The following is a 16,174-nucleotide window of genomic DNA, read 5'->3' as shown; positions in this document are numbered from 1 at the left end:
GGACACACACTGAAAGAGAGAGAGAGAGATGGGAGGGAGGGAGGGACAGAGACTGAGACAGACAAAGAGGCAACACAAGTACCCAAGATTTAAGACTGCATACCGTCACAACCAGTGAATGTGCGGCAACTGCAGATAAAAGTTAAGTGGTAGCGTGTGCATGTTCCTGTAGATAACATTTATCACTTATCTTTTTTAACCCCCACCCCCACCCCCCCACCCCCAGCACCCCCTTCCAACCCCCCAACTCAATAACATTCATTGATTAATGTCAATATTCAATCGCTCCTCTATTACAGATACTTCAACAATATCAGGTAATGTACAAAAGTGAATAAAGAACTATCTGTTGGAGTTCAGATTCACAACACTGATGAAGCACTTGAATACTGTTTTGAAAGTTCAAGCCATAATGAAATAAGTAATCAATGTTATGTTTCAGGTTCACAATACATGTACTGATGAAGCACTTGAATACTGTTTTGAAAGTTCAAGCCATAATGAAATAAGTAATCAATGTTATGTTTCAGATTCACAACACTAATGAAGCACTTGAAGACTGTTTTAAAAGTTTGAGCCATGATGAAAATAAGTAATCAATGTTACATTTCGGGTTCACAACAGGGATAAAGCACTTGAAAATTGTCTCACAAGTTTGAACCATGATGAAATTAAGTGTAATGAATGTTACATTTAGGGTTCACAACACGGATAAAGGCCTTTGAAAATTCTCTCACAAGTTTGAACCATGATGAAATTAAGTAATGAATGTTACATTTAGGGTTCATAACACAGATAAGGCACTTGAAAATCGTCTCACAAGTTTGAACTATGATGAAATTAAGTAATGAATGTTACATTTCGGATTCACAACACGGATAAAGCCCTTGAAAATCATCTCACAAGTTTGAGCTATGATGAAAATAAGTAATGAATGTTACATTTCGGGTTCACAACACGGATAAAGCCCTTGAAAATCGTCTCACAAGTTTGAGCTATGATGAAAATAAGTAATGAATGTTACATTTCGGGTTCACAACACGGATAAAGCCCTTGAAAATCGTCTCACAAGTTTGAGCCATGATGAAAATAAGTAATAAATGTTACATTTCGGGTTCACAACACGGATAAAGCCCTTGAAAATCGTCTCACAAGTTTGAGCCATGATGAAAATAAGCAATGAATGTTACATTTCGGGTTCAAAACATGGATAAAGCCCTTGAAAATCGTCTCACAAGCTTGAACCATGATGAAAATAAGTAATGAAATAGACAGGAACTCTTATACAACAACAACTAATAATAATAATAATAATAATAATAATAATACTAACAACACGGGACCTTGGTTCATCATCTCATCCAAACGACTAGATGCTCAGTTTGATTTTCCAGTCCAACTTGGGAGAAAGGGCGAGAGCGGGATTCAAACCCAGACCCTCAAGGACACAGTATACTGGCAGATGAGGGTCTAATCCTTCTTCTTCTTCTTCTTCTGCGTTCACTCGTATGCACACGAGTGGGCTTTTACGTGTATGACCGTTTTTACCCCGCCATGTAGGCAGCCATACTCCGTTTTCGGGGGTGTGCATGCTGGGTATGTTCTTGTTTCCATAACCCACCGAACGCTGACATGGATTGCAGGATCTTTAACGTGCGTATTTGATCTTCTGCTTGCATATACACATGAAGGGGGTTCAGGCACAAGGTCCGCACATATGTTGACATATATATATGTATCTGTATCTATCTATAAGATAGATAGATAGACAGACAGGTATATAGATAGATAGATAGATCTATATATAAAAAGAAAAAATATACAACACCATAAGAAATGCAGAAACAAACAATATTTTTGTGAAGGGAAATGAAACAAGGATTCTGGATCTGGGCTCCCCCCCCCCCCCCACACACACACACACACACCCCCTTCCCTCCCTCCCCATTTATTTTGATTGCAGATAAGTATTCAAATCAAACTGAAGATTAGATTCTGTGTGCGCATGCAGCAGAAAAAGCCATCATCATCATCATCAAAAATCTGATATAAACACAGACGATTTCCAGGCATCAAAGTGACCCAGTTCCAGAAGCAGTTGGTGCCACACCCCGCCCCCCCCCCCCAACCCCCCTCTCCCTCCCGCCCCTCCCCAACCCACCCACCCCCCTGTTCCAAGGGGACGGAGCCAACATTTAAATGTTTAAACCATGCAACGTCCTTTTCCTTCCACCTCAAGGCACTGTAAGACTGTCGTCGTCTGCCTCCCTGAAAAAAACTTGTGGTCCAGTGTTGTCATCCACAGCCACTGCCTAGGTCGCTTTCACATACGCATGATGACATCATGGATACGTATATGGCGCATCTCCTCGGTCGGTCGGAGACCAAGCTCTATAAGTGCACACTATGTCTCTCAGGTTTACACACAATGTCTCTCAGGTTTACACACTATGTCTCTCAGGTTTACACACTATGTCAATCATGTCTCACATTTTCACACTATGTCTCTCAGGTTTACACACTATGTCTCTCAGGTTTACACACAATGTCTCTCAGGTTTACACACAATGTCTCTCAGGTTTACACACTATGTCTCTCAGGTTTACACACTATGTCTATGTCTCTCAGGTTTACACACTATGCCTCAGGTTTACATACTATGTCAATCATGTCTCACATTTTCACACTGTGTCTCTCAGGTTTACACACTATGTCTCTCAGGTTTACACATGTCACACAATGTCTCTCAGGTTTATACACTATGTCTCTCAGGTTTACACACTATGTCTCTCAGGTTTACACACTATGTCTCTCAGGTTTACATGTCGCACTATGTCTCTCAGGTTTACACACTATGTCTCTCACGTTTACACACAATGTCTCTCAGGTTTACACATGTCGCACTATGTCTCTCAGGTTTACACACAATGTCTCTCACATTTACACACTATGTCTCTCAGGTTTACACACTATATCTCTCAGGTTTACACATGTCTCATAATGTCTCTCAGGTTTACACATGTCGCACTATGTCTCTCAGGTTTACACACTATGTCTCTCAGGTTTACACATGTCACAAAATGTCTCTCAGGTTTACACACAATGTCTCTCAGGTTTACACACTATGTCTCTCAGGTTAACACACTATGTCTCTCAGGTTTACACACTATGTCTCTCAGGTTTACACACTATGTCTCTCAGGTTAACACACTATGTCTCTCAGGTTTACACACTATGTCTCTCAGGTTTACACACTATGTCTCTCAGGTTTACACATGTCACACAATGTCTCTCAGGTTTACACACTATGTCTCTCAGGTTTACACATGTCACACAATGTCTCTCAGGTTTACACACTATGTCTCTCAGGTTTACACACTATGTCTCTCAGGTTTACACATGTCACACAATGTCTCTCAGGTTTATACACTATGTCTCTCAGGTTTACACACTATGTCTCTCAGGTTTACACACTATGTCGCACTATGTCTCTCAGGTTTACACACTATGTCTCTCAGGTTTACACACTATGTCTCTCAGGTTCACACACACTGCACTATGTCTCTCAGGTTTACACACTATGTCTCTCAGGTTTACACACTATGTCACACTATGTCTCTCAGGTTTACACACTATGTCTCTCAGGTTTACACATGTCGCACTATGTCTCTCAGGTTTACACACTATGTCTCTCAGGTTCACACACGCTGCACAATGTCTCTCAGGTTCTCGAGCAGCTCCTTGAAACGTGGCCGCTCTTCAGGCTCCTCCTCCCAGCATCGCAGCATCAGCTTGCAGACAGGTTCAGGGGTCCGGGGACTGGGCGTCAGCCGCTGGCCTGTAGGAACGGACAGGATGCAGGTGTAATCACGGTCACACTCACACCAACGTGTTTTGATGATCGCAGGTCTCTGCTGGTCACACTCACAGAAAGCATGAATATTTTTTTTATCACAGGTCTAAAGGCTGCACTCGAAGAAACATGATTTTATCGTGGGTTTTATTACTGGTCTACTGGTCACACTCACAGAAGCATGAATATTTTCATCACGGGTCTAAAGGTTGCACTCGAAGAAACATGATTTTATCATGTGTTTTATCAGTGGTCTACTGGTCACACTCACAGAAATTTTTTTTTTTTATCATGGGTCTAAAGGTCACACTCAGACAAACATGTTTTTATCATGGGTCTAATGGTCACGCTCACAAAAACATGGTTTTATCATGGGTCTATAGGTCATGCTCACAAAAACATGATTTTATCATGGGTCTAAAGGTCACACTCAGAAACACATGTTTTTATCATGAGTCCAAAGGTCACAATCTGAAAAAAACATGATTTTATCACGGGTCTAATCGTGACACTCACAGAAAAATGTTTTTTTCATGTATCTAATGATTACACTCACAGAAACATGATTTTATCACGGGTCTAAAGGTGACACTCACAGAAAAATGTTTTTATCATGGATCTACTGATCACACTCACAAAAACATGGTTTCATCATGGGTCTAATGGTCACACTCACACAAACATGATTTTATCACGGGTGTATGGCACACTCACAAAAACATGATTTTATCACGGGTGTATGGCACAATCACAAAAACATGATTTTTTCACGGGTGTATGGCACACTCACAAAAACATGATTTTATCACGGGTGTATGGCACACTCACAAAAACACGATTTTATCACGGGTGTATGGCACATTCATAAAAACATGATTTTATCACGGGTGTATGGCACACTCACAAAAACATGATTTTATCACGGGGGTATGGCACACTCACAGAAACATGATTTTATCACGGGTGTTTGGCACACTCACAAAAACACGATTTTATCACGGGGGGTATGGCACACTCACAAAAACATGATTTTATCACGGGGGCATGGCACACTCACAAAAACACGATTTTATCACGGGTGTATGGCACAATCACAGAAACATGTTTACATCACAGGTCCACTGCTCACAAGACACAGAAGGCATCATGGTCATCTACTGCAGCCAAAGAAGTCTCTTGTCGTGACCATTCCTCGTTCCCATTGGAAATCGACTTCCTAGGCCGAGAGAGTGGGACTGCCCACAAACAACGACCGTCCCACTGGGATAAAACGCCCGCACTGCTCTCTATGTGCATCCCTTCAGAACATTCTGTACTCAACTCTTCTACTGTATTCCGGCCATCACCAAAGCCCTGCGGCGATGGGGAAGGTGCAAAGCACTGGGAGCTGTAGTTCCAACCCTGCACGCAGGTAGCCTGGAGATAAGTGTCGCTCTCTCTCTCTCTCTGTCTGACCCCGGGACAACAGAGGAGTTCGGTGTTTTCCCAGGAGACTGAGCAGCCCTGTTAAAGATAGCACTGCTCACCCTCGCACGAGAGAGGAGACTGGAAAAGGTGTCTCGAACATTGCTAGTCCCATCACCCACTGGCCAGTTTACTGCGGCTAACAGTGTTACCACTCCTGAGGTCGAAGCACAAAGAAAAGCAAAAAGATGATCTTCGGAGCATGGAACGTCCGAACACTTAGGGACAGGGAAACCTCAGCAAGTGTGTGTGTGTATGTGTGTGTGTGTGTGTGTGTGTGTGTGTGTGTGCATGTGTGTGTGTGTGTATGTATGTGTGTGTGTGTGTGTGCGTGCGTGCGCGCATGTCATTTTTAGTAATCTATACCCTTTTTTGTTGGATGTTTTCATTTGTTAATATTGTTGTGCAATACCCTATTGTCTTAACATGAGTATGTGTGTGTGGGGGGGTTAGTATATCGTCAGCTATTGGGAATTTTTATTTGACTAGTTTTAATCTCTTATGTTGCGCATGATGATTTTATGCCAGTGTTTACGAGCCTGTGGTTACACAACTTAATTTACACGTGGATTAATAAAGTGTTTTTGATTTGATTTTGATTTTGACCTGAGAGAACAGCCCTCATCACAAAAGAACTGTCACGCTGCAGCATCGGTACTGCTGCACTCAGCGAAACTAGAGTGGCAGATGAAGGATCTGTTACTGACTACTCTCAACTTGTGGAAAGGCAAAGCCCAAGAGGACGAAGGACTCCATGGGAAAGGACTGGCAATCAAGGCATCGCTTCTCAAGCAGCTACCAGACCTCCCTGCCACCGTCAGCGAACGAGTGATGAAGCTCCGCTTCCCGCTGAATGCCTCCCAGCAAGTCACAGTCATCAGTGCATATGCGCCAACACTGCCCAGCAGCGATGAAGTGAAGGCTGTACCCCCTAAAGATACGCTCATACTGCTGGGCGACTTCAAGGCCAAGAGTCAGCACTGACTACCCAAACTGGAAGGGCGTGCTGGGACCACAAGGTAGAGGCAACATGAACTCCAATGGCCTGTTACTCCTGAGCCTCTGTGCAGAGAATAACTTGACAATCACCAACACCCTTAGGCAAGAGGACAACTACAAATCAACTTAAGATGCATTCCAAGTCCAAGCAGTGGCAGTTAACTGACTATGTTACCTGCCACAGATGTGGTGCCAGAGACTTCAGGAGTACCAGGGCTATGCAAGAGCCACCATCTTGTCAGGTCAGTCGTCACGCTCTACATCACACTACCCATCGGAAGAAACCCAAGTTCGCCCGGCCATCACTTAACATCACCATGCTCAAACATCCAGGTCACTGGTTAACGCCGGGATATCATTATGACAGGAAGCATAGAGTACAGCCTTGTCACGCAGTCCCAAACCAAAATGGACCTCCATAGCAACGTCGTCATCGTCATCGTCATCCTCCTGCTCCTTCATCGTCATCAATATAAACAAAATAGTCTCAAAGTCTGTGGCCTTTCATGCCCTGCTCTCATGGTGACCTCAGTTTCGATACCCCTCCACTTCCGTGCTTGGGGTGAGTCCTGTCAATGTCGTCAGTGTCGGCAGATTCAGGGAGGGCTGTTGTTTGAGGGACGTGGTGGCGGTCTCCACTCTGGGAGGGACGCTCACTCAGTCTGGCTCCGCGACTAAGCCATTATTGTCGTTAGTAGGGGGCTTAGTAGGTGGTGTCCTAAGTACGTTAAAACAGAACAGGCACCACTGAACACCACCGAAGTGACTCAGCAGCAGTGCAGGGTCTCCTCTGGTGTGTGGCCTCCTGGCGACCTAACATCGATGGTTCCCTGTGGACTGCCGACGCTGGAACTGCGACGGACGAACCTGGGTGTGGCCGTGTACGGGGGAATCTAAATGAGCAGCGTGGGAGTAATGCCACTGAAACGGTGCAGATGATGGGGCAGCCAAAAAAAAAACAACAAAAAACCATCCAGGTCACCGAGACCAATTTGTGAGCAGCCTGGATGACAAGCGGACCTCCCATGAACCACTCACTGGAAGTTCAACTCAACAAAGGGACCGGTTCTGCATGATGGCTAAAGAGGCAGTCCAGTCAACACTCGGCCCAAATAAGCAAGTGCACCAAGACTGGGTCAATGAGAATGATGAAGCCATCACCCAGCTTCTGGGGGAGAAGCAGAAGGCGTTCATAGCCAAACAGAATGACATTTCCTCCACCTCTAAGCGAGACCCCTTCAAAAAGCTCCGGTGCCATGCCCAAGCTGCTGCCCTATGCCACATGTGGGACAAGTGGCAGAAGAGGAAGGCAGATGAAGTCCAGTTGTACGCTGACACTAAGATCAAGAAGATGTTCTTCAGCAATATCAAAGCAGTGTATGGACCATCTCTACCAAGCACTCTGCCCTGGATCAGATCCCTCAAGAGACCCAGAACAGACCGCCTCGGCCTCCCTCCTGGCCTGGAGGGAAAGCCATCAATCAGACCAGCTCAGGAAAAGACCTGGCAAGGAAGGGATCCCTGCAGAAATCTGCAAGACTGCAGGACCAGTGGCTCTTGACACCTTCCACCACCTCCTCTGCAGCATTTGGAAGGAAGAGGACATGCCCCAGGAGTTCAGAGATGCCACAGTTGTCTCCCTCTACAAAAACAAGGGTAGCAAATCCAACTGTAGCAACTACTGAGGCATATCTCTCCTGTCTACTGCTGGCAAGATCTTGAGAAGCCCAGTGTGTATTCTGCCCAGGCCGAAGCACAATGGACATGATCTTTGCAGTCTGTCACATGCAAGAGAAGTGCAGAGAGCAGAATCTGGATGTGTATGCAGCGTTCATTGGCCTGACCAAGGCGTTTGATACAGTCAACAGAGAGGCCTTGTGGACAGCCCTTCAGGAGCTTAGCCGCCCCAGAAAGTTTGTAACACTGATCCGTCTGTTTCATAACAGCATGACTGGCCTGGTACTTTCTGGAGGAGGGGTGTCTGCGCCTTTTGAAATTTCCAACGGTGTGAAGCAGGGGTGTGTCATAGCCCCATACACACACACACACACACACACATACACACACACACACAAACATGCACGTACACACATACACCACACACACACGCACATACACACACATACACACACACACATACACACACACAAACATGCACGTACACACATGTACACACATACACCACACACATACACACACACACACACACAAACATGCACGTACACACATACACCACACACACACACACACACATACATTACACACACACACACAGAATGGCAGACAAAGAAAAAACATATTCCACATTTTTAACCTGCAGCATAAAAAATAAAAATAAAAAATTCAAAAAGGGAGAAAAGAAACGCACGAGTGTGAGACATTACCATCTTGAACAAACTGCCAGGCCTCTCTGTTGCTCATCCCAGTGTACGGCTGTTGGCCTTCAGAGAAAATCTCCCACATCAGAATGCCGTAGCTCCACACATCGCAATGCAACGTGTACTTTCCTGGACACACAAACGACACACACAGAGCTACATGCACCTTCCTGGACACACGCAACCCACACACCATGTAGTGACGTGTACTTCCCTGGACACACGCAACAACACACACCATGTAGTGACGTGTACTTCCCTGGACACACACAACACACACACCATGTAGTGACGTGTACTTCCCTGGACACACGCAACAACACACACCATGTAGTGACGTGTACTTCCCGGGACACACGCAACAACACACACCATGTAGTGACGTGTACTTCCCTGGACACACACAACACACCATGTAGTGACGTGTACTTCCCTGGACACACGCAACACACACACCATGTAGTGACGTGTACTTCCCTGGACACACGCAACAACACACACCATGTAGTGACGTGTACTTCCCTGGACACACGCAACAACACACACCATGTAGTGACGTGTACTTCCCTGGACACACGCAACAACACACACCATGTAGTAACGTGTACTTCCCTGGACACACACAACACACACACCATGTAGTGACGTGTACTTCCCTGGACACACGCAACAACACACACCATGTAGTGACGTGTACTTCCCTGGACACACGCAACAACACACACCATGTAGTAACGTGTACTTCCCTGGACACACACAACACACACACCATGTAGTGACGTGTACTTCCCTGGACACACGCAACAACACACACCATGTAGTGACGTGTACTTCCCTGGACACACGCAACAACACACACCATGTAGTAACGTGTACTTCCCTGGACACACACAACACACACACCATGTAGTGACGTGTACTTCCCTGGACACACGCAACAACACACACCATGTAGTGACGTGTACTTCCCTGGACACACACAACACACCATGTAGTGACGTGTACTTCCCTGGACACACGCAACAACACACACCATGTAGTGACATGTACTTCCCTGGACACACACAACACACACACCATGTAGTGACGTGTACCTCCCTGGACACACACAACACACCATGTAGTGACGTGTACTTCCCTGGACACACACAACACACACACCATGTAGTGACGTGTACTTCCCTGGACACACACAACACACCATGTAGTGACGTGTACTTCCCTGGACACACGCAACAACACACACCATGTAGTAACGTGTACTTCCCTGGACACACGCAACAACACACACCATGTAGTGACGTGTACTTCCCTGGACACACGCAACAACACACACCATGTAGTGACGTGTACTTCCCTGGACACACGCAACACACACACCATGTAGTGACGTGTACTTCCCTGGACACACACAACACACACACCATGTAGTGACGTGTACTTCCCTGGACACACACAACACACCATGTAGTGACGTGTACTTCCCTGGACACATGCAACACACACACCATGTAGTGACGTGTACTTCCCTGGACACACACAACACACCATGTAGTGACGTGTACTTCCCTGGACACACGCAACACACACACCATGTAGTGACGTGTACTTCCCTGGACACACACAACACACACACCATGTAGTGACGTGTACTTCCCTGGACATACGTTCAACAAACATCACATAGTGGTGTGTACTTTTCTGGACATACACAACACACACATCAAGTAGTGACGTGTAATTTTGTGGACACGCGTTCAACAAACATCACATAGTGGTGTGTACTTTCATGGACACACATGACGCACTTATCATACAGTTCCTAGACCCACGCAGCACACATTCATATAGCAATGTGTACTTTACCATGTTTTGGTTTTTTTTGTCTCATCCGAATGACTAACATCCATGTATTTTCAGGTACATGTAATTGTGATAAGGTACTCTAGTCAGAGCTGGACAGTACTGGTGTGTGTGTGTGTGTGGGTGTGTGTGTGTGTGTGTGTGTGTGTGTATCTGTACTGTCCAGTTCTTACTAGAGTTTCTTATCACAATCACATGTACCTGAAAATACTTGGATGTTAGTCATTCAGATGAGACAAAAAAAACAACATATATATATATCTGCTCAACACTCCTCAGTGTTAGTAGAACCACTTACAAACAATTTTACATTAAAGCTGTGCGTAGCTGAGCCCACTTCATAGTAGAAATAATGTTGGGAGTTTTGTCAAGATCGCAAACAAACAAAAAATCTCAGTAAATGAATTTTTTTTTTTTTTCTTAAGCAGGAAATTCTATTGTATTGTATTGTATTGTATTGTGTTTACGCATACCCAGATTCAAACACTCGACTGTTGGCCACCATTCTTTCTTGGTCTCTGGACCTTGCAATTGGAATGAACTTCCTCTTTCGCTTCATCAGGTCTCCACACTCAGCTCTTTCAAATCTGGCCTTAAAACCCACCTCTTCAGAAGATAGCCTCCCTTCCCTGCCTCTTCCTTGTCTTCAGTTTCTCCAGTTTTAAGAGTTATGCATACGTGTGAATGACTGGTGCGAAAGTGCTTTGATTTGTCTCTGCATAAGATTCAGTGCTGTATAAATATAATAATAATTATTATCATTATGTGCTGTACTACATTTTGTCTTTCTCAGTGTGTAATTCAGGCAGCTCTCCCCGGGGAGGGGAGGACAAGGGCTGGAGTTTGGGAAGGAAAGCATGTTGCCACAGCTCAACACCTCCCTTTCTATCTGCGTGCCTTGCTAGTGTATTTCCTTTCACCACAAAAAAGCAAATTTTCTATCTAAAATTATGTTTAAATAACATACTTACCGTGACCCAACTAGTGCAGACTCCAGCAGGGGGGACCTGAGCTCAATGTCTCATCCTCAAGTTTTTTTGTCGTTAATTTTCAGAAATGATGATTCCTTAGTAATTTAATAATAACAAAAATAATGATAACTGAAATAATAACAATAACAACAATGATAATATCATTTATTTTCAGTCTTGGATGAAAAGACTGTAAATAAATATGTCTATCTTTCTGTCTGTCTGAGTGCTTATGTGTACCTGAAATCTGAATGAATGACACAGGAAACAAATGATGAGCGCCCAATGGCAGCCGTCAGTCGGCTCTACCCAAGTAGGCAGCCTGGTGTGCAAATGACCCCGTGTTTGTAAAGCGCTTACAGCTTGATCTCTGACCGAGGACAGGTGCTATATCAGTTTCAAATCAAATCAAAATCAAATAAATAAATGAACAATCATCCACAAGACACAAACACAGGCACTGACCAAACTGGAGAACCTCTGGAGCGGTCCACCTGATAGGGGTGCTTTTCATGCCGTCAGAAGGAGTGTACTCGTCGCCTTCCCGCGACATGCCAAAGTCGGAGATCTTGACGACATTGTTGTCTGCAACCAGGCAGTTCCGTGCTGCCAGGTCCCTGCAACAGGATCATGATAATGATGATGTGGATACTGTTCTGTACAGCGTGATGAGGATGTCGATACTGTTCTGTACAGTGTGATGTGGATACTGTTCTGTACTGCGTGATGATGTGGATACTGTTCTGTACAGCGTGATGATGATGATGATGTGGATACTGTTCTGTACAGCATGATGAGGAAGTGGATACTGTTCTGTACAGCGTGATGATGATGTGGATACTGTTCTGTACAGCGTGATGATGATGTGGATACTGTTCTGTACAGTGTGATGATGATGTGGATACTGTTCTGTACAGCGTGATGATGATGTGGATACTGTTCTGTACAGTGTGATGATGATGTGGATACTGTTCTGTACAGCGTGATGATGATGTGGATACTGTTCTGTACAGTGTGATGATGATGTGGATACTGTTCTGTACAGCGTGATGATGATGTGGATACTGTTCTGTACAGCGTGATGATGATGTGGATACTGTTCTGTACAGCGTGATGATGATGATGATGTGGATACTGTTCTGTACAGCGTGATGATGATGATGATGTGGATACTGTTCTGTACAGCATGATGAGGAAGTGGATACTGTTCTGTACAGTGTGATGATGATGTGGATACTGTTCTGTACAGCGTGATGATGATGATGATGTGGATACTGTTCTGTACAGCGTGATGATGATGATGATGTGGATACTGTTCTGTACAGCGTGATGTTGATGTGGATACTGTTCTGTACAGCGTGATGTTGATGTGGATACTGTTCTGTACAGCGTGATGATGATGTGGATACTGTTCTGTACAGCATGATGATGATGTGGATACTGTTCTGTACAGTGTGATGATGATGTGGATACTGTTCTGTACAGCGTGATGATGATGTGGATACTGTTCTGTACAGAATGATGATGATGTGGATACTGTTCTGTACAGTGTGATGATGATGTGGATACTGTTCTGTACAGCATGATGATGATGTGGATACTGTTCTGTACAGCATGATGATGATGTGGATACTGTTCTGTACAGTGTGATGATGATGTGGATACTGTTCTGTACAGTGTGATGATGATGTGGATACTGTTCTGTACAGCGTGATGTTGATACTGTTCTGTACAGCGTGATGATGATGTGGATACTCTTGTGTACAGCGTGATGATGATGTGGATACTGTTCTGTACAGTGTGATGATGATGTGGATACTGTTCTGTACAGCGTGATGTTGATACTGTTCTGTACAGCGTGATGATGATGTGGATACTCTTGTGTACAGCGTGATGATGATGTGGATACTGTTCTGTACAGCGTGATGACGATGTGGATACTGTTCTGTACAGTGTGATGATGATGTGGATACTGTTCTGTACAGCGTGATGATGATGATGTGGATACTGTTCTGTACAGCGTGATGATGATGTGGATACTTCTCGGTACAGTGCCTGTCCTTGGTCAGAGACGAAGCTCTGAGCATTTTTAATAACAATGAGTCACTTACCCAATGGTGCTTGATATGGATACTGGTGCCTATCATCGGTCAAAGACCAAGCTCCAAGCATTTTCGATAACATGGAGTCACTTGCGCAACAGTGTTTAAAATGGATGCTTGTATGGCGCCTATCCTCAGTCAGAAACCAAGTTCTGAGCGCATTTAATAAGGTGGAATCACTTGCACAACAGCGCTTGATACGGATACTTGGCACCAATCCTTGGTCAGAGGCCAAGCTCTGAGCATTTTATTACGCTTTAATTTGGCCGCCCCATCATCTACACCATTGCAGTGGTATACTCCCATGCCACTCACTCCAAGTCCCCCCATACATTGCCACACCCAGCTTCGTCTGTCGCAGTCCCAGTGCCAGCAGTCCGCAGGGAACCATTAATGTTTGGTCGCCTGGAGGCCACACACCAGAGGACACCCTGCACTGCTGCTGAGTCACTTCGGTGGTGTTTAGTGGTGCCTGTTCTGATTTAACGTACTTACGACACCACCCACTAAACCCCCTACTGACGACAATAATGACTTAGTTGCGGAGCCAGACTGAGTGAGTGTCTCCTCAGGAGTGTAGACCACCACCGTGTCCCTCCAACAGCAGTTCCCCATGAATCCGCCGATAATGAAGACCTTGACAAGACTCTCCCAAGCGCGGAAGTGGAGGGGTATTGAAACTGAGGTCACCATGAGAGCAGGGCATGACAGACCACACAATTTGGGGCTTTTTTTTTAATATTGATCATGAAGGAGGATGACAATGATGATGATGATGACGATGCTGCCATGGAGGTCCATTCAGGTTTGGGACTATGTGACAAGGTTGTACTCTACTCTTCATGCATCAACCAGGCCCAAGAGATACAGATACTTGCAGAGTTAGGAAATTAACTCAAAGATGCATCCGTGAAGTGGATGATACTAGACAGTGTGGTCCTAGGCTTCCCACTGAAGCCCACAGCACACTCAACTCTGGGTACAAGTCGGCTGTGGGCCAAAAAACCCACCTTCGCTGGGAACTGAACCTGCGTCCTCCCAGCCGTCACTCCGCGATGCTAACCACTTTGCCATGGCGGCTGGTGCTCTGAGTACTTTAAACAACATGGAGTCATTTGCACAACAGTGCTTGATATGGATACTCATACAGTGCCTATCCTCGGTCGGAAACCAAACTCTACACCCTTTACAAACACGGTCATTTGCACAACAGTCTGCTCAGCCGCCGATATTTTCTCCCCCTCCACTAGACCTTGAGTGGTGGTCTGGACGCTAGTCATTCGGATGAGACGATAAACTGAGGTCCCGTGTGCAGCATGCACTTAGCGCACGTAAAAGAACCCACGGCAACAAAAGTGTTGTTCCTGGCAAAATTCTGTAGAAAAATCCACATCAATAGGAAAAACAAAGAAAACTGCACGCAGGAAAAATACACAAAAAAAAAAAAAAAAAAAAAAATGGGTGGCGCTGTAGTATAGCAACACGCTCTCCCTGGGGAGAGCAGCCCGAATTTCACACAGAGAAATCTGTTGTGATAAAAACAAATACAAATACCTGGGCAGAGCCTACTGAGAGCTGCCACTGGGCGCTCATCATTCATTTCCTGTGTCATTCAATCAGGCTTCAGTCGCTCACACACGCACACACATGCATACATGTCAACTTTTTATGTATGAGACCATTTGTTTGGGGGTTTTTTTTACCCCACCATGCAGGCAGCCATATTCCATTTCCAGGGGTGTGCATGCTGGGTATTTCTTGTTTCCATAACCCACCAGTTGCTGGCATGGATTACAGGATCTTTAACCCCTAGGCTGCCTATATGACGAGACAACTCGTCATGGCAAGCATGTATGCTTCGCTGCCACAATGACAAGATAACTTGCCATCAAAATATTCTGACTTTTCCCTGGTTTGCATTCAGTTTGTTGACAAAAATACTGGTAGCTATAGCTTGGGGGAATCTTTCTAGATTCTATTCATAGCTAGAAACACCATCTACATCATGAGGCAGTCCTTTATTTGAACGTTTTGGTTGGGTTACTGTCGCAGTGTTTGTCTGGCTCCACTCCTCGCTCGCTCAACAAAATGTCGGACTGACATGTAATCATGGCAAACTAAATCAGCCAAGATTGCTTTCTTTAGCTGATGCTCAGAAAGAATTGAAGCGTAAATCCGAAGGAGAAGACAATGATGAACATTAATAGGACAAGCTGATAGAAAATAAAGGGAGCAATCACACCGTATTTGGATTTCTTCCTCTAGGGACTGCCTGACTTTTGTTCAGCAAAACCCATTTACCGTAAAGTTCGGTCTATTGAGTGCACTGGTACATAAGCCGCACCCACTAAATTTTGGAAAAAATTGAACTTTATACATACATAAGCCGCACCCGTTTATAAGTCGCACTTATTTCCGGTACCGGAACACATACTGATACTAAGAAAAGCTGTCGATACTGTAGGTTATGAAATAAACACAAACGGGAACAACACAAAGAAAAGCAAGCGAAAATACTGCTAGTGCCACAAAAAAATAATAAAT

At 44.8% G+C, this 16,174-nt stretch overlaps 1 protein-coding gene and 1 long non-coding RNA gene across 3 annotated transcripts in view; one reads left to right on the top strand and one right to left on the bottom strand.

Annotated features, from left to right (window-relative positions):
- The first annotated feature begins 2,144 nt into the window (after window positions 1-2,144).
- Window positions 2,145-2,975, top strand: LOC143277822 (uncharacterized). The gene is made up of 3 exons (XR_013053789.1): window positions 2,145-2,461; window positions 2,601-2,750; window positions 2,795-2,975. It is a non-coding gene; the product is annotated as an uncharacterized LOC143277822 (long non-coding RNA).
- Window positions 2,976-3,610: 635 nt separating this feature from the next.
- The window catches only part of LOC143278073 (tyrosine-protein kinase Fer-like), a 49,555-nt gene continuing 36,991 nt past the window's right edge, over window positions 3,611-16,174 (bottom strand). Inside the window, exons 15-17 of one of the 2 annotated variants that reach the window (XM_076583105.1) lie at window positions 11,994-12,145; window positions 8,701-8,823; window positions 3,611-3,838 (exon numbers count right to left, since the gene is read on the bottom strand). In XM_076583105.1, the coding sequence (XP_076439220.1) occupies window positions 3,699-3,838; window positions 8,701-8,823; window positions 11,994-12,145 (415 nt within the window). In that variant the 3' untranslated portion in view covers window positions 3,611-3,698. Of the gene's footprint in view, window positions 3,839-8,684; window positions 8,824-11,993; window positions 12,146-16,174 lie in introns of both variants that reach the window. The other variant, XM_076583106.1, reaches the window with a different exon arrangement.

The sequence above is a fragment of the Babylonia areolata genome, chromosome 35, assembly GCF_041734735.1.
Source record: "Babylonia areolata isolate BAREFJ2019XMU chromosome 35, ASM4173473v1, whole genome shotgun sequence".
Classification (NCBI taxonomy): domain Eukaryota; kingdom Metazoa; phylum Mollusca; class Gastropoda; order Neogastropoda; family Buccinidae; genus Babylonia; species Babylonia areolata.
Note: the sequence above shows the minus strand (reverse complement) of the source record. Positions and strands in the feature narration are given on the sequence as shown.